Here is an 18931-nt window from a genome sequence, read left to right on the forward strand (position 1 = left end):
TGAGCAGGACCCGCTCGGTTGGTGGAACCTCGAGTGTTAACTAACCAGGTAGCCTTTGCCAAATGCTGCTCCCAGTTTTTAAAAGACCCCCCACCCAATGCTTTTAAGGTGGTTTTTAACAATCCATTGTACCTTTCCACTTTCCCTGCAGCTGGTGCATGATAGGGGATATGGTATATCCACTCGATGCCATGTTCCCTAGCCCAAGTATTAATAAGATTGTTTTTGAAATGAGTTCCATTATCCGACTCAATTCTCTCGGGAGTACCGTGCCTCCAAAGGACCTGCTTTTCAAGGCCCAAGATAGTGTTACGGGCTGTGGCATGAGACACAGGGTAGGTTTCCAACCATCCCGTGGTGGCTTCTACCATGGTTAGTACATAGCGCTTGCCCTGGCGGGTTTGAGGCAGTGTGATGTAATCAATCTGCCAGGCCTCCCCGTATTTGTACTTAGACCACCGCCCCCCATACCAGAGGGGCTTCACCCGCTTGGCCTGCTTGATGGCAGCGCACGTCTCACAGTCACGAATAACCTGAGAGATACTGTCCATGGTTAGATCCACCCCTCGGTCTCGTGCCCACTTATAGGTGGCATCTCTACCCTGGTGGCCTGAGGCATCATGGGCCCATCGTGCTAAGAATAACTCTCCCTTATGCTCCCAGTCGAGATCTATCTTCAACTCCCCTATCTTTGCAGCCTGATGTACTTGCTGGTTGTTTTGCTGCTCTTCATTAGCTCTACTTCTGGGGACATGGGCATCTACATGGCGAATCTTCACAGGTAACTTCTCTACCCGAGTAGCGATATCTTTCCACTCTTCCGCAGCCCAAATTGGTTTTCCTCTTCGCTGCCAGTTCGCCTCTTTCCATCTCTTCAGCCATCCCCATAGAGCATTGGCTGCCATCCAGGAATCGGTATACAAATAGAGCCTTGGCCACCTCTCTCTCTCTGCAATACCTAGGGCCAGTTGAATAGCTTTGATTTCAGCAAATTGACTGGATTCACCCTCTCCTTCAGTAGCCTCTGCAACCCGTCGAGTGGGACTCCACACAGCTGCTTTCCACCTCCGTTTCATCCCTATGACACGACAAGAACCATCGGTGAATAGAGCATAGCGTGTTTCTTCTACTGGTAACTGATTGTATGGCGGAGCTTCCTCAACCCGGGTCACTGGCTCTTGTTCCTCATCTGCGACACTAAAGCTTTCACCTTCAGGCCAATTTGTAATTATCTCCAGGATCCCAGGGCGATTTAACTTCCCAATTCGAGCGCGCTGCGTAATGAGGGCAATCCACTTACTCCAAGTAGCACTGGTGGCATGGTGGGTAGAGGGAACCTTTCCTCTGAACATCCATCCCAACACCGGTAGTCGGGGTGCCAAAAAGAGTTGTGCCTCTGTACCAATCACCTCCGAGGCGGCTTGGACTCCTTCATAGGCGGCCAAGATTTCCTTTTCTGTTGGAGTATAGTTATCTTCAGACCCCCTGTAGCTCCGACTCCAAAATCCCAATGGTCGGCCTCGGGTCTCGCCAGGTACCTTCTGCCAAAGGCTCCAGGACAGACCATGGCTCCCGGCTGCAGAGTAGAGCACGTTCTTCACATCTGGTCCCGTCCTGACTGGACCAAGGGCTACAGCATGAGCGATCTCCTGCTTGATTTGGACAAAAGCTTGCTGCTGCTCAGGGCCCCAATGGAAGTCGTTCTTCTTGCGGGTAACCAGATAAAGGGGTCTCACAATCTGACTATACTCAGGGATGTGCATCCTCCAGAAACCTATAGCGCCTAAGAAAGCTTGTGTTTCCTTTTTATCAGTTGGTGGGGACATGGCAGTGATTTTATTAATAACATCCACAGGAATCTGACGCCGTCCATCTTGCCACTTCACCCCCAAGAACTGAATTTCTCGGGCAGGTCCCTTGACTTTGCTCTTCTTAATGGCAAATCCAGCTTCCAAGAGAATATGAATTATCTTCTCTCCTTTCTCGAACACTTCTATTGCCGTGCTCCCCCAAACAATGATATCATCAATATATTGCAGATGTTCTGGAGCCTCACCCTCTTCTAGTGCAGCCTGGATCAGTCCATGACAGATGGTAGGACTGTGTTTCCACCCTTGGGGCAGTCGGTTCCAGGTATACTGCACTCCCCTCCATGTAAAAGCAAACTGAGGCCTGCATTCTGCTGCCAGAGGGATGGAGAAAAACGCGTTAGCAATATCGATGGTCGCATACCACTTGGCTGCCTTGGACTCCAGCTCGTACTGCAGTTCCAGTATGTCCGGTACAGCCGCACTCAGTGGTGGAGTCACTTCATTCAAGGCACGATAGTCCACAGTCAGTCTCCATTCTCCGTCAGATTTTCGCACAGGCCAGATAGGGCTGTTAAAGGGTGAGTGGGTTTTACTGACCACCCCTTGGCTCTCCAGCTCTCGGATCATTTTGTGGATGGGGATCACGGCATCTCGATTCGTCCGGTACTGCCTGCGGTGCACTGTTGAGGTGGCAATTGGCACTCGCTGCTCCTCTACCTTCAAGAGTCCTACTGCAGATGGGTTCTCTGATAGTCCAGACAAGGTGTTCAATTGTTTAATACCCTCTATCTCCACTGCAGCTATTCCAAAAGCCCACCTGAATCCCTTAGGATCTTTGTAATAGCCATTCCGGAGGAAGTCTATGCCCAAAATACACGGAGCCTCTGGACCAGTCACAATCGGGTGTTCCTGCCATTCCTTCCCAGTCAAGCTCACCTCAGCTTCCAACAAAGTCAACTGTTGTGATCCTCCCGTCACTCCAGCAATGGAAACAGGTTCTGTCCCCACGTGTTCCGATGGCATTAAGGTACACTGTGATCCAGTGTCAACCAACGCTTCATAGTCTTGTGGCTCTGATGTGCCAGGCCATCTGATCCACACCTTCCAAAAAACCCGGTTCTCCCGTGCCTCTTCCTGGCTGGAGGCAGGGCCCCTCTAAGCCAGATTGTCCTTCTTTCCTTGGGCATATGCCTTAGAAGTTCCTTCAAGGGGATCGGACATGTCATCGTCATCATTATACTTAACATCTCGGCTACGAGCGACCGGAGCTGCTATCCTTTTGGTGATACTTTCTCTTTTCTTCAAATCACGCACCCGTTGTGCCAAAGCAGCGGTGGGTTTTCCATCCCATCTCCTCATGTCTTCTCCAGACTCACGCAGAAAAGCCCATAACTCAGTCCGTGGGGTGTACCTTCTCTCCCCATCAAAGGAGCGCCAGCGTTGGACACCAGGACCTCTAATTTGTACAGCTGAGATTTGAATAAGGTCCTCCTTAATCTCTTCCCGGAGTTTCTTATGATTCTCCTCAATTTTATCCTCTAGTTTCTGCAGTCGGGTTTCCACTGCTGCAATTCTGGCATGAGTTGGGCCATGCACAGCATCTGCATACGCTCGAAGCTTCTTTGCCATATCGAGCACAGTCTCATATGTATCATCCCGCTTCATTATTGCTAGGGCAGAAGCGTATTCAGGTGGCCCAAGTCGCACGAGTTTCCTCCACATTACAGGTGTGCATGGTACCAGGTCCGGATTTCTAGTTGTTGTGTCATCTGAGAAAATGAGCTCTGCCACCGCCATCTCTCTCAGGCGTTGGATCCCCTGTTCTATGGTCTTCCACCGTGTCTGCTGCATATAGAGATCATCCGTACACAGGTATCGTTCTGCTACGCTTCTTAGGACCCGTTCCCAGAGGCTGTGAGGGTTAGCCCCCCTCATCATACCTTGATCGATGACAGGATCATGTGACAGGGATCCCAAATGCCTCGCTTCAGTACCATCCAAAATCGTAACCTCCCCTGCAGCATCCCAAAGGCGGACTAACCAACTAATTATAGATTCGTCAGGTTGTCGTCTGTAATCCTTTCTTAGGCCTCTGAGGTCCTTCAGAGAAAAGGAGTCAATATTAGCTCCAGATTCTGTGCCCCTTGATGTGGCCTCTGATTTTGGTGAGGGTCCTTCTCCTGCATCATCATCCTCATCATCCTCCACCTTTCGATCGGTCTTGCCTTTACACTTTCCACCTCTTGTATTAGCTGCAACAGCCATGGTTTGGGGCCTACTGTCTGATGCAGCTGCTAGCCTGGAGCCTGGGAGGTTAGCTGCAGCCTGGGTCACTGGGGTAGTAACTAACTTATCTCCCTGTTCCCTTTCTGCTATCTGCTGCTCCACAGTATCTAGCAGAGTACGGTAAACAAATGCCAAGGCCCAGCTCACTGCAGTAATCCTTTCTTCCTTAGTGTTACCATGGCACTTCTCCCTCAAATACTTTGCCACCTCGACTGGATTCTGAATTTGATCAGATGGAAAGTCCCAGTCCATAGGATCAGAAAATTCCTTTAAAGTCTGGCCCATGTCCTCCCATTTCCCACTCCAGTCAAGATTTTTCCTGCTTTGTTTTACTCCTAAGTCAGGAGTGTCTCTAACCCCTCTAGAAATCTCAGTCCTCATTTTATACACACTCCAGACAGTATAGAAAAGGCTTAATAAATTAAATGCCAGAAAGATGGTTTCTTTCAAACTCAGGGGAAATTCAGTATTTTCTAATAGAGATGTCAACAATTTGGAGGACAAGAAGGAAGACAAAGGCTGAAAAGCCCCTTCCCCTTCTTCTCCCCAAACAAACTGAGTAAACAACCATAATAACAGTCCATACATTCCTGAAATAAAGTCCAGCATTTTTATCCGACACATCATCATACATAAGACCAGCACAATGACTATTCTGGTTAGTGCCCCCTGCTTACAAAAGCTACTTATTAGGGCCAACATCAGAGCTATTTTTGGGTAAGGAAATAACCCCAGGGACCACAAAAGTATTAAAACTTCAAAAACCCCTAGGGACCAGAACGACCGGCAAGCTTCCACTCCAAATGACATTATGAATCACCGATATGCCCACAAAATAGCCAAAACCGAAATATTATTGTTATAGGTTTTTTTTCCACTGTTTTTTGGCCTCCTTTTTCCCGGCCAACGCACCAAAAAGTATATTGTCCTGGTTTAGGACAAATTAGGGGAAATCTCCAAAAGGGAGCCCCCCAAAAACAAAACAAACCTCCAACCACCCCTCCCCCAACACCGGGTTCGGGAAGGAATTTCTCGGAGGAGCAAAGTGGAAAACAAAACCTATTTATTTACAAGTAACAAAAGAACACTCCCCAACACAAGAAAAGAAAAGAAAACAGAAAAAACAGACTGTGTGTTGAGAGGGCGCGGCGCTTCTCTGCAAGCTTCGGATGTCCTGGACGTCTTCAGGTCACGTCCGGAGCTGGTCCAGTATCTTCAGGGGAGGGTAAGAAAGAGGGAGCAAGAGAAAAGGAAAAAAAACAGCACAAAAAAGCAGAAAGCAAGCAAGCAAAGCGGCTAGCCAAGCCAAGCAGCAAAAGCCAAAAGCAAAAAAGCCTGGTCAAACACTCCCCCCTCTCTTCCCCGCCCCGCCGCAGCAAGACGGCCGGGGGGGGGGAAGAGAGAGAAAAGGCACAGCTGCCAGACACAACACACGATATTGGGATAAAGGCTGTCAACCCACGACAATCAGCCAGCAGACTGCTGGTGAGTTATTTTTTGTGAATGACAGCGTGCAAAGACTCAGCTGCTGTTCAGTGACAATCCCAGAGGAATCCACAACGCTCTGTAGCAGAGTAGGAATAACAAAATAAATTCTTGGCAATCCCTGTGGATTTTGGATGTGTCAACAGCATCACTGAGGTTGGAAAAGGCCCCAGAGGTCACTGAGTCCAACCTGTGACAGCAACACAGCATCAAAAACAGCAGAACATCCAAAAAATCAGCCCCAAAAATGGGACAGGTGAGGGTTCCTGTGGGAAGAACAGAGCCAGGTCCAGCAGAGCTTGTCCTGCCCTTGTCCTGTCCTTCCCGGCCCAAGGTAGGGAACACAGGTGGCAGCAGGAGGAGGCTGCCTGAAGGACACAGGAGACCTGAGTGGAATTAAGGAACTTGGGCAGGGCCTTGGGTTGAGCTGTCATTGAAACAGTCACAGAATGTGAATGGTGAAGTGGTTACAAGACAGCAGAAACCAAAACCACCCATTTTTTCCTAACAGAAACCCTGTGATTTATCCCACAGATCAGTGGTTTGTGAATTTTTGAAGGGTTTTGGGTTGCTTCATTTCTTTCTCCCTGCACTGCCATATGTGGGAAAATTTAGAATTTGAGGCACCCAAGGATATCTGAACTGAAACCCAAAGGAAAACTATCAGAGATGCTGAACAGTCATCAATAACAATTCTGTTCTGGTCTTGATCAGCTGCAAAACTAAAGAGAACGTTGCATTTCTTGTTTCTCATTTACTGCTGGTGGAAGCTATTTGGACATACACAGTTTGTACTTTAGGGAGGTTTCAGAACCCTGGTTCTCCGACACAGGATTGCTGAATCAAAAATAAAAGGACTGAGGGATTAATGCCTTCCTTCAAAAACCCAAGTTTTGCACCCCACAAACTGTCAGTGCTTAGCAGCATCCCTAGGAGATGTTTTTAACCTTTTACCTTCTGAGGGAATGAATGTTCTCCATCCCAGCTGATGGTAAATCATGGAATGGTTTGGGCTGGGAGGGACCTCAGAGGTCTCACCCACCCCTGCCATGGGCAGGGACCCTCGCACTGTCCCAGAGCTCCATCCTTGGGCACTCCTGATCACCAAAGGAGACATTAATTACACAACAATTAATTCTGCAGGGAGCAGAACCTCAGTGTTCCAAAATTAAAGCTTCTAAGAGAAGATGTGAGCAGCCAAAGGCCTCAGGTGCACGAGCGCAGGTGAGAGTGGTGCTGTGCTAACCCCAGCCAGCTTTATTCAGGCACTGGCTGTACTTTTGCAGGGATCCCACTGGCTGATCTCCAGATTTCATCACCTTTTGTCTTAGAACAAAACAAATGTTTTTTAGGACCTCAGGAAAACCTTTCCTTGTCCCTCAGCTGTAAATACATCAGTTATAAAGGCACACCAGGTATTTAGGAGCCCTTCCAGGGCAGAGTTTTGCACTCTGATCTTCCCTGAGTGCAGGATCTGTTCTGTTTCCTGTTCCACACCAATATTTTATTTTCTGTCTCACAGAACCTGAGCTCAGCTCGCTCAGGCTCTGCTCATTTCCCTTGCCCACATTTCCATGGCTCTGCTCCATCCCACAGACCCGACTGGCCAGCCTGGCCAGCCTCTCCAGCATTTTCCCCAGGTGTCACTTGCAGCAATTTGCAGGTGATGTTCTGTGCTCTGGTATGTGGCAGGAGCTGCTGTGCCCCTGGCTCTGCCAGCTTTGGGCTGAGGGAAAGCTCCCAGGTGGGCAGAAGGTCCCGGGTGGGCAGAAGGTCCTGCTCTCCTGCTGCTCCTGCCCAGGATTCCATGTCAGGAATGATCAGACATGGACAGACTGCAGGGCCAGGGAAATGCAGGGGTGCTTTACACCTCTGACTTGCAGCTCCTTGCATCACTCCTGGGCTGCAGGAGAGTTTTGGTGTCCTGGGTTTGGTGCACAAGCACAGCCCATTAAATATCCCAACAAAAAGCAGAGGATGGGAATATCCATGAGGCTGGAAGGCAGCAAATATCCACAAATCAGCTTTTTCTGACACCATGAGGAAACCTCAGAGATTCCCTTTGTTTTCTCATTTTTATCTCTTTCAATCAAGGTGATCTGTTCTAGGAACTTCTTTACTGAAGCCTCTGAACTATGAGGAGCTTTTCTATTACCTTCCTCATTTTTATTCTTGCTGCCTAATTGCTGGGACCTAGTTTCCAGATAAACAGAATTAAGGATAGGGCTGGATTTGTTCTGTGTCCAGCTGCTCCAAAATTGTCCTCCAATAAGGTCAGTCATTCACAATTTTAATTCTGGGAAAATACATTCCCATGACCAAGTATTGAGTAAAAGACAGTGAAGATAATCAGAATTTAAGAGCAGGACATAAATTTCTTTAGGTTCTGAAATTTGTCAAGTGAAAAGATTATTGAATGTTCCCATTTAAATGACAGGATTTAACAGACTGCTACAGTCTTACATTTTACCAGATTGGTCTCATTTAAAGTAAAATAGAGCCAGACTGGAGGGTAAATTCCAGTATATACAACTTTTGTATCCCAGCTTTGGATTTTTACCTCTGGACTCAGCCCTTGCTCCACTGCAGTTTTCTGTAATTTGGGAAATACTTGTTAGTCTTGGATGCAATAAATTCTCTAGAAAGTTCACCATGGACAAAAAAAAAGAGTGAAGGTTTATTTTAATAAACAAGCACACTGGGTAGCTGAACAACATACAGGAACCAGAATTGTACAGAAAGGGATGAAAAATAAGCACTTAAATTCAACTACAAAACTGGGAGAGTCAGAGCAGTGCCTGGGAAAGCTGAAAACCTTTAGGGAAAAAAAAATATCTGCTAAAGTTTCTGGGTAAAGGAAAGAAAACATTTGATAAAGGAGGTGGGGAGACTGGGGGCATTGTCAGGGGATTTGAACTCCAGCCATGGAGACAAACACCCAGGGAAGGGCTGGTGAAGGCACAGGAGCAGCTGTGCTGCGAGGACAGGAGGGTCAGCCCCAGCTCTGGAGCAGGACAGCAGAGCTGGCTCTTCTCCCCAGGCCGGGCTTGGCAGGGCAGATGAGGAAAGGCAGGAAAGGCAGAGGGGAGCTGCCCTCAGCACAGCTCCCTCAGCACGCCCCTGCCTGCTTCATGTGCAGGGCCCCTCTGCTCCTCCTGCAAGGGAAAACATGGCATTGCACACCGAACGCTGCACCAAACCTCTGGAACCCTCTGCTGACAGGGGGGACACCGAAACATTCACAGCACACATCAGGGCACTTATCTGTAAACAGCTTTCCTTGCAAAATTACACATTTCATCCATAAACCCAAGACATTGCCAGCGCCACTTCTGAATTTTTGTGTGACCTGCAGGTCTCTGCTGCTCATTGGACTCTCTCCAGTCCAACTTTCCAGTTTCTTCTGGAATAGGAAGCTGCTCACACAAATGTCAGGGTATTTTTTAGTGACTGAATCTTACAGCACCTGCAGCAAGTTTCTCACACAAACAGGAATCATTTTTCAGTGTTCAGCTTTACAGTGCCTGCTGCAAGTTGCTCACACAACAATTTGGGTCATTTTTTGGTTCACTATTTTACATTTCCTGCCAGAATAGGACAGTGCTCACATAAATATCCATGTAGTTTTTTAGTGTCCAATTTCACATTTCCTGCTGGAATAGGAAGTTGTACACACAAATATCCAAGTAATTTTTTAGTGTCCAACTCCACAATTCCTGCTGGAATAGGAAGTTCAGTCCTGAATATCTGGGTCATCTTTTAGTTGCCTATTTTACACTTCCTACCAGAATAGGAAGTTCTCACCCAAACATCACCATCATTTGTTTTTTAGATCAGTTGGACATTATCAGTGGGAGGAACAATGATGGTGTAAAGGTAAAGCACAGGAGCAGAGAAGTGCCAACCCTAAAGAAGGCCAGCAACTTGTGGGGTGGGAATCCCAGCTGCTCAGCCCGTGGCAGCTCGGTACTCACAGCACAGCCTTGCAGAAGGAGCATTTGTTGTTGTAGGTTTTGCCATCAGAGCCACAGTAGGGCTGGTAGAGCCTCTCACAGTAAATGGGCCTCCCTCTCTCCAGCCTCTTGTACTCACTGCAGTCCACCTGCAAGGAGGGCAGCCCTGAGTCTCACACCCCTGACCACACAGGGAAAAAGCTCACAAAATAAAGGATTTATAACATCATGGCTTAGGCCTGCTGCTAGGACTGGGGGCAGCTCCTCAATCTGCTTGTTCCCGTGAGAAAAATCAGAAGAATGAAAAGTCAGCACAACAATTTATTCTGGTGAGAAAAATAAGTTTGCACCTGCAAAACCAAGAAATTGGTGCAATGGGAATCAGTGAGGAAGATATGTAAACAATCCAAGAATAAAGAGGTTTGATGGATGCACAAAATTCCATTTACTGACCAATGGACTGACAGTGTATTGTTATCCAATTGGGTTTAACATAGTGCCTTTTGAATTCCTATCAATATGAGATAACTGAATAAAAATTGGCATTTTCTGCATGAAGAAACTGAGCCCTGTCTGCTTTACTGTGACACACCTTCCATGTACAGAAATCATGAATATATCCAATTTTGGGGCACGCTTTGGGGCAGCACAGCCAGGGAGGTGGCACCACCTCTCTGGGCAGAGGCTAAGCCCCAGAAATGAAACATTTCTGCTCAGAGGTGAGAGTGGGGCTGATGTGACAGGGATGGGCAGGAACAGCACAGCCCCAGAGGAGCAGAGTGTGGGGTTTTTATTATCTGGTCACAACAATCAGTAAATCCAGGTGGGATCAATTCACATCCAGCCCTTCCTTGGACCCTTCAGGGATGGACTCCACCTCCTCCCTTCTTCCAGACATTGACCCCAGAGTACTCAGAGAGTGAAAATCTCCAGGTACCTGATTTAGGAGCTAAAACTAATCAGAAAATCCTTATAGGGTCATCATTAAATAATTTAAAAAAAAATATCTAGATTTCTCTGGCTTAAAATTTCTCCTTGTCTAATTTCTCACCCATAATGCCAAACAGGGAAAGACATCTGGAAGCCGTCAGAACAACTCTATGGAAACCCCATATCCCCAGCTCAGGAACTTTGACTGAAACCTCAATAAATTGGCAGCATTTAATTAAAGTTTACCATGCTTATTTTCTGACCTTATTATTATATTATAATTTTTTATCTCATAGTCTATATTTTTATTTAGGAAAAAGGAAATAACTCACCTCATTCTGTGTGGCAGCATCTGCAGTGGAAACTGAATCACAAAAGAGAAAATGGAAATGCACAGTTAATGAACACTCAGGTGCAAACCAGGATGATTTCAATCAGCAGCACTGAATCTTTTACCTCCTTCAATGTCAATATTGAGAGCTGTGCAGTGTTTAGTGAGGCCCAGGTGTCAGACCCTATTGACCAAGTGGGTTTTGGTGCATTATTTACCTTAGAAACTTCTGTCACCTGCTGGAACAGCCTTTGCTGGAGGAGGGAATGGAGCCATTGTTCACCACAAAACCTCTGGCAGCCCAGCAGTCAATATTATATTTACTGTTCAACATGTTATTTTATATTTATTGTCCAGGATTAACTGGTGGTTGAGCATGACTGGGGTTTAATCCTGGGTTTACCAAGAGCTGCATGTGGCTGTGAACAAACCACAAATCCCTTCTATATCTGTGTTTCCTGTCAATAATGAGAATTAAATACAATATAGACTGTAAATAACAGTGATAATACAATTTGGCTCATAATCCCATGTAGGAAGTGTTTCCCTTGTTTCAATGTGGATTTTAAGGTGGCTGGCTCCTATTTTTACCTCATTCCTCTGGAGCAGGGCCCTGTCCTCAGGTGGGGCTTCAAGGAGCTCCTTGCAAACAATGCTAATTACACCTCCCACAAAGCAATCAGCTCCTTGGCGTGGCTGCACGCTGCTGACACATTCCTTACTTTCCTTAGGAATGTGTTTGCCCCCCTGCTGTCCCATAATCGCATCCTGGGCCTTCCAGGGGTAACAGTACCAGGGAGAGATTTCTGTGCAGAAGGAGCAGGAATCTGTTCTGCAGCAGAGCTCTAGCACTTGGGGTTTTCGGATTAAATTTGGAATTTTTTTTAATATTTAAAGGTTAAACATTCCAAATGTGTTCTGGAGCAGAGCTATAATAATTGTCTTTTGGAATAAATTTGGCTTTTTTTGATCTTCAAAGGTTAAACTTTGCCCAAAAACTTCCTTTCATAAACTTGTTTACAACCTCACATCAAATACAGTTGTTCAGTGTAAAGAAAATGAGCAGAAAAAAAAGCTCCATGTCAGGTTTCTATGTCACCAGAGGCTGACTGAGATTTCATTGTTCTGGAATTGGATTCGATTTATTCCTCTTCTCCCAACCCTTCACATCTGATTTTTTCTCTGGTGAACTTTTGGGAGCCGCTCTGCAAATGGAGTGAATGCAATAAAGGTGTGGCTCAGAAAGTGCTGATGCATGAAGTTTTCAAGCAGACAAGATAAACCAGAAAGTTCAAGGAAGAGATTTCCTGGAATTCTAATGGAAGAAACATTTCTTTATTTCCCTGCAGTTAATGAAACACAATGAATTATTTCTACCATGTTTCAATTAAACTTCTGTTTCTAATAAAAATTTTGGGGTTGAGACAAATTTCAAAGCAGCTTCTTCAGAGCTACTCAAAAGATTGTTTTGTTTCATAATGCTGCATTATTTTGTATCTTTAATGTTCATAATGCATTTCAACTTCTATACTACCTGCATAGGTGTGGAGTCTTTCAGTCTTTTTAAATGCACTTATTTTTCTCTAAAAATACATTTTTACTGCAAGTTTTTAGTAAAAATAAAATTGCCAGGTAAAGGCTGAAGAAATTCCTCCCAGATCCCTCTTTTTTAGAGCAACATGTCCCTCAAATCTCCCTGCAGCCTGGGAAAATAAGATTATAAAAGCATTCCCAGCTGTTTTATGTGGCCTGAGCATCACCAGCTGTCCCCTGCTCGGTCAGTTTGGCAGGGCAGGACCTCACCAGCTCCAAGCTCCCTTCTCAGATGGAAATTTTAAAACAAACAGATAAAACCAGGTGATTCTGAGGCACCACAGAACAGATCTCTGAGTACACCCAGCAAGGAGCAGCTTCCATCCACCCCAGCCCCAGCTGCGTTCTAAGCTATTATGGTGCTAAATAATAGGATTTTAGCCAGAAAATCCCATTTTCTCCCTCCCTCCCACCCAGTGCAGGAACCAGCTGAGGAGCCCAGGGGTTACTCACACGCCAGGCACAGAGCTGCCACTGCCAGGAGCACCAGGGTGACCTTCATGGCTGTCCCCAAGCCTGCAGAGTGCCAGGGCTCTCAGCGTGGCCATGGCACCTTTATAGCCAGGCTGGTGATGCAATGCCCTGCAGGTGCCCAGGGCAGGGCGGGAGGGCTGTCCTGGCACGGGCAGGGCTGCGTGTCCCGCTGCTGATGGGGCAGGGATGGTCCTGCCTGCACAGAGCCCAGCCTCATGCAATTAACTGTTCCAGCCCCAGCAGCCAGGGCTGACTCAGGGCTGCCTGCTCTGCTATTGCCATGGGGACTCACAGCTGAATGCAGTTCCCAGGGAAGAATAATCCTGGCTGGGTGTTTGCCAAAGCATTCGTCCCAGAAGGGCTTAATTCTTATTCTTTGGGGCGTTTTGGAGCTGCTTCTGAGCTGTGGTTTGAGCTGAGCTGCTTGTGGCCGTGCACTAAGCCCTCCAGCTGCTCTGGGAAATCTGTGTTCTGCTGGCAACCCTTCACACCCAGCCCAGAGCATCCCCAGGGCTCCTTTTCTTTTTAAATGTGCCCATTTTGGGGTCAGAAGTGATGTTTTGGGAGAGAAACCCTTCACACCCAGCCCAGAGCATCCCCAGGGCTCCTTTTCTTTTTAAATGTGCCCATTTTGGGGTCAGAAGTGATGTTTTGGGAGAGAAACCCTTCACACCCAGCTCAGAGCATCCCCAGGGCTCCTTTTACTTTCAAACATGCCCATTTTGGGGTCAGAACCGATGTTCTGGGAGAGGGGCAGCAGAGCAGCCCAGGGCACTGCCTGGCCAGGACAGGACAGGAGTTCCCATCCCTGAGCATCCCCTGAGCTCCTGCCCAGCCTTGCACACAGGGGAGGTTCCTCTGCTCCCATTTCTCTGTTTCCACACAGCAGGAAGGATTCCTTTAACAAACCCTGCATTTATTGGTGGCTTAACCAAAAAGCAGCAATTTCTGTCTTTTATGGCAAGGTCCCCATGGGACACTCAGGTCTGGGGCTCCACTTTCATAAATCCACAGTGATGTGGAGTTTGGAGGGGACAGCTTGGTTTCAATCCCTCCTTCCAGAGTTGCATTCTCAGTGATTTACCATCTAAATGTGCAAAAATCTCAACAGGAAAAATCCCTGCCCACCACCTCAATCCCAGTATTTCAGTGATTCCCTCACTGCAGGGCAGCCCAGGCCTTTCTTTGTGCAGGACTGGGGCCAGAGGTGCTCATTCCAGTAAAAAAGGGCCTGGAGGCTCCTGCAGAAAAGATTTCAATAGGTCAGGTAAGCCTTGGGCCCCCCTAACTCATCCCAAGAGGGATATGAAAAATGTTGTCTTTAAAGAATATAGGCAATCAATAAATGTTGAATTTCTCGTCTCTTAACAGGACAAAAAACATAAATGCCATCAAATCCGAATTCCAGAATGGGCAAAGATCCAGTTGGAGCTGGAGGCCTGGAATTTTATCTTTTGAATACCCTTCAGTGGCTTTGTTCTAAATTTTTTCTTTTTCCTTAATTTGGACATGTGTTCCTGCGGGGCTGAGAGGACAAAGAGCAGGGTGGGGTTTGCTCTGGGCTTGGTCTGGACCCCCCTGCTTGGGGCTGTCAGTGACTTTGATTTCTGGGGAGCTTTTCTGGAGAAAACCCTGGCAAGGAGCTTGCAGGGACTCGTGGGGAGGATTCAGGACGCGTCCGTGGCTGATGGACAATTATGAGCAATTAGGAAACAGGAGCAGAACCCAAAGTGTGCCGGAAATTCCTCCTGCTCTGGAGGGTTTGGAGCACACACAGCCCCTGGGGCTGTGCTGACACTGAAACTGCAGCTGGAGATCCTGACCCTGATCCATGAGGAAAGGGCCCAGTCCAGTGCTCCCAGTGTCCCCTGGCATGCAGCCCCAGCATCCATCCCATCCCATCCCATCCCATCCCATCCCATCCCATCCCATGGATCCCATCCCATGGATCCCATCCCATCCCATCCCATCCCATCCCATCCCATCCCATCCCATCCCATGGATCCCATCCCATGGATCCCATCCCATCCCATGGATCCCATCCCATCCCATCCCATCCCATCCCATCCCATCCCATCCCATCCCATCCCATCCCATCCCATCCCATCCCATGGATCCCATCCCATGGATCCCATCCCATCCCATCCCATCCCATCCCATCCCATCCCATCCCATCCCATCCCATCCCATCCCATGGATCCCATCCCATGGATCCCATCCCATCCCATGGATCCCATCCCATCCCATCCCATCCCATGGATCCCATCCCATGGATCCCATCCCATCCCATGGATCCCATCCCATCCCATCCCATCCCATCCCATCCCATCCCATGGATCCCATCCCATGGATCCCATCCCATCCCATCCCTCTCAGGGAACACAATTCCTGCCCAGTTCATGGAGGGAGATTTTCCAGCACTTGAATTTCAGTCCATAATTCCCCAGGTGTCCCTGGCGAGGCTGCAGCTGCTGCCCTGGGACAGTTCTGGGCTCCCTGGCAGGGAAAGGCACTGAAATGCTGGCGCAGAGCCCATGGGGGAGCACCAGGTGCTGAGGGGGTGAAACTCAGAGGAAAACTTGGGAGAAGGGGTTGGCTCCATTGGGAGAGGGAGGAAACACAAAGAATGGGAGCCAGAGCCCTCCTGGAGCTGCAGAGTGAAAGGAAGAGGGAACAGAGCAAATTGCAGGGAGAGAAATTCCAATTAGATGGGAGCAAAACAAATTTCACAACCATGAGAGGAGTCAACCATGGAGGCAGGTTACCCACAGAGATCCCAGAGATTGTGAAAATGGGTCTGTCCTAAAGGGGCCACAGAGGGTGTGGGCAGCCAGGTCACCTCGTGGGCCGTCCCAGTGGAACTGCGTCTGCCATTCCCACTGGAGAATGTCAAGTGTTGCTGGCATTTTCAGGGACCTTGTGGTGTCTTTGTCCTCATAAATTAACGTTTGACAAAGCAAACATGGGCAATGAAGTGCCACCATGGAAAAAAAGTTCTTTGGAAAACAAATGTTGGGATGTGTATAGGAACAGCTGCTTCCCAAAGCTGGGTGAGTAAGGAATAATTGCTGAACTCATTCTGAAATTTAAGATAAATATGGTAAATAAATTGTTTATATTGAAGAATTGTGAGTGCAATTTTGCCCTCATCAGCAAACCTGTAAGTTAATTGTGGAACTCCTGTAATTTTCTACCTTTGCCATTATATCCTGGCTTTTTCCCAAATTCTTATCCCTCCAAGTTGATCTGTTGAAACAGAAAAAGCAATTCCAGTGTTACATGTGCTAAAATATTAGTGTGCATTTTTCTGAGGGTAAGAAAATTTTCCCAATTACTATTTATTCCAAATCTGAGATTGCTTTCAGCTTTGGAGGCCTGGTTGGAGCACCACTGGGATGCCAAAAATGCTGCCACAGCAGGTCACTAGTTAAGTGCATGGCAGGATGTTCCCTGGCTGCATTCCAGAGGAGGAACCTGCTCCCACCCATGCGTGGAGAGCCTCCCATGCAGGGCATCCACAGAGATGACGAACAGCACGTGGGAAAGGTGAAAAAGCCACTTTGTCACAGGAGGGAGGCTCCAGCCAGGGCTGCAGCAGTCACGGGGGCCCTCCCCTCCCTGGTATCCCCGGTGTTCTCATCCCCAGCCCCAGCCAGGGTGGGTGGCTCAGGGTTGTCCACCCAGGTGCAATTAAAGCATCAGATTCTGAAGTCTTGCTCAATGCAGGGTTTGAGAAGCAAGGGCTGCCTTTGTTCAGGCTGTGCCACAGCCTTTGGGTGTTTGCCTGGGAAAGGAGAGGATGCCTTCAGTTTGAGCTTTCCTATTTCCCAGACTCTGCCCTGCATTAGTGTGTGACTCTGCACTCCACATAAAGTGTCAGCAAGTTCTGCTCCCAGCTCAGTCCCACAGAACAATCCTTTTCCAGCCCCACAACCAAGGACACCGCTGCAGCTTCAGCCCCAGAAGTGCAAACAACAGGGAATGGAGGGGAGTAACCTGGGAGGGTGGGACTGCATCACCTGGAGCTGGGATTGGACACCCCAGCATGGAAATGGACCCAAACTTATCAAAGTGTGAGAACTCGTGGCCAGGATCCATCTGGGTCAGGGTCTTGCACTGCCCAAGGTGGATCCTGTGAAGGGCTTTTAATAAAAATCTATTTATTCATTTAGCTCTGCCCAGCCTCTGCTCCAGGCAGCCCCTGAAGGCATCAGTGAGTTCCCTGCTTTCCACCCCTGTGGGAGATCAGAGCCTTCCTTCAGCACTGGGGGTGTCAGGCCAGGCCAGAGCCCTGCTGAAGGCCTCGTGTGTTGTCTCAGAAGCTAAAAGTAAACCCAGCAGGCTGTGCAAAGGCTGGAGCTGGTCTTTGTTTCCCTTGTCCCTGCTGATTTCTTTGGGACACAGTGCCAGGACACACATACCAGGTTCCGGTATCCTGCAGGCAGCTCAGGGATCCTGTGATTCCTGTGTCCTGTTGATGCCTCAGGTTTCAGCTTTTCTATTTTTCACATTCTGTGCTGCTTTAATGTGTGGGTCTGAGCTTCACATCAGGGGATGCTGAGCTCTGTGTGCAGAGCAGGGAGACAAAACAATTCCTGCTCCAGCTGGGCACCAAGGACAAATGACCCAAATCTCAGCCCAGGAGCACAAACACCGTGGGCTGGAGAGAGAAAAACAAGAAGGATTGGACTTGATAACCTAAAGCTGGAATTGGACAATTAACCCCAAGATGCAAATGGAGCAGAACTTACCAAAGTGAGAGACCCTGGAGTGGCTGTGCATTTTGGGACCATTTTGGGTCATCTTGGCCTGGCTGGGCTCTTCTGCTGCCCAGGGTGCATCCATGGAAGAGATCCTTTTAATAAATCTCTGTTCTATTATTTAGAAGCTCTGTCTGGTCTCTGTTCTAGCTCAGCCTTCTCAAGACATCAACCCATTGATGTTCTGAGCTGATTCTTCACAAAAACAAAGCATTAATGGTTTAACACCTCCACGGAATGGGCTTTGAAAAGGACAGATCTGAAATCGCCTCAAGATGCAATTTCCTGGTGTTTGGACTTTGCCCTTCTGTCACACCAAAGTCAAAGTGACATTTCAAGAAATGTTTTCATGGCTCACAGCAGGGTTGGAGGACGTGCATTGGTTTTCCCTTTATAAAAATAAAACGTTTCTAAAAGAGAAGCTACAACTTACAAAGAAGAGGGGTGGGAGGAAGACCAGCATGGAGCAGGGGTGGATATGAAGCATTTGGAGCTGAAATCTGTGTTCTCCCCCAGAACCCCCAATTAAACATCAGCTTTTCCCCCTTTTGCTCTCAGCAAGTGCCTGCTTGCCCAGCTCAGGGGCTGAAGCTCTTGGAGAACAGCAAATTCCTACCGTGACCAATTAGTGCCTCATTAAGGACACGGCGTCTTTATCTGGCAGCATTCCTTGGGCCAGCAGCACCCACAGAAAGGCCTGGGGGGAATTAGTCAGGCTCTGTTCAGGGCAGGTGTGGTACCCAGCCCAAAGCCAGGGGTGAGTGATGGGGATGAAGGGAGAGCTGGAGGAGCTGCCCCTTCCCAGGGAACGGTGGGGCCTGGGAAAAGGAGCAGGGAAAAAAAGCAGAAAAATCTGGGGTTTATGCTGTCAATGACTCTCCTCTCTCAGGAATAAATCAGATCTAAAATTTGATGTCAGAAGCTCGGATTTTGCAGTCCAAAGGGGTTTTTTTGGGCGAGGGGGAGGAATTTTGTACATTGTGCAGCCTGAGTCTGTGCACTTTACATTTCCAGAGGTTTCCAGATAATTTACAGTGCAAAAGGAGAGGAAAGAAAGAAGAGAAGCCCAGGGGCTGACTGACACATCAATTGTTATGTTCTGGGATGGATGGAGCATGTTAGAAAGTGATCTCCTGCATGTGGAGCCACTACAGGGAATATTTTTTGCTTTTTATCCAGTCTAGGCAGAGATGGGAACCTGACAATTCCACAGGAGACATTCCCAGGCTCTTGGATCCATGGACAGCCCAGGGAATGGAAAATTGGGGATCAAAGCCAATTTATGCCCTAGGGAGCAGCCAGCTGCCA

The 18931-nt window shown here is 48.0% G+C and overlaps 1 protein-coding gene across 2 annotated transcripts; it reads right to left on the reverse strand.

The window, feature by feature from the left end:
* Nucleotides 1-8247: 8247 nt before the first annotated feature.
* LOC131564893 (ovomucoid-like) lies at nt 8248-12935 on the reverse strand. Of its 2 annotated transcripts, XM_058815509.1 has the most exons (5): nt 12843-12900; nt 11896-12001; nt 10798-10829; nt 9557-9684; nt 8248-8737 (listed from the first exon to the last, which is right to left on the reverse strand). In XM_058815509.1, exons 2-5 carry the CDS (start codon nt 11915-11917, stop codon nt 8692-8694), a joined length of 228 nt encoding a protein of 75 aa, XP_058671492.1. In that variant the 5' UTR covers nt 11918-12001; nt 12843-12900; the 3' UTR covers nt 8248-8691. The 2 variants fall into 2 exon arrangements, with proteins under 2 accessions (XP_058671492.1, XP_058671491.1); XM_058815508.1 differs by lacking the exon at nt 11896-12001 and having other exon boundaries at nt 12843-12935.
* Between the last annotated feature and the right edge of the window lie 5996 nt (nt 12936-18931).

This window comes from Ammospiza caudacuta, chromosome 16, assembly GCF_027887145.1.
Source record: "Ammospiza caudacuta isolate bAmmCau1 chromosome 16, bAmmCau1.pri, whole genome shotgun sequence".
NCBI classification, from domain to species: domain Eukaryota; kingdom Metazoa; phylum Chordata; class Aves; order Passeriformes; family Passerellidae; genus Ammospiza; species Ammospiza caudacuta.

Coding starts and splice junctions, on each gene's coding strand:
- LOC131564893 (XM_058815508.1), bottom strand. CDS start 12,891: ATGAAGGTCACCCTGGTGCTCCTGGCAGTGGCAGCTCTGTGCCTGGCG. Junction 9,685..10,797: donor ATGCTGCCACACAGAATGAG/GTGAGTTATTTC, acceptor CCCTCCTTGCAG/GTGGACTGCAGTGAGTACAA. Junction 8,738..9,556: donor TCCTTCTGCAAGGCTGTGCT/GTGAGTACCGAG, acceptor TTTCCCTTGCAG/GAGGAGCAGAGGGGCCCTGC.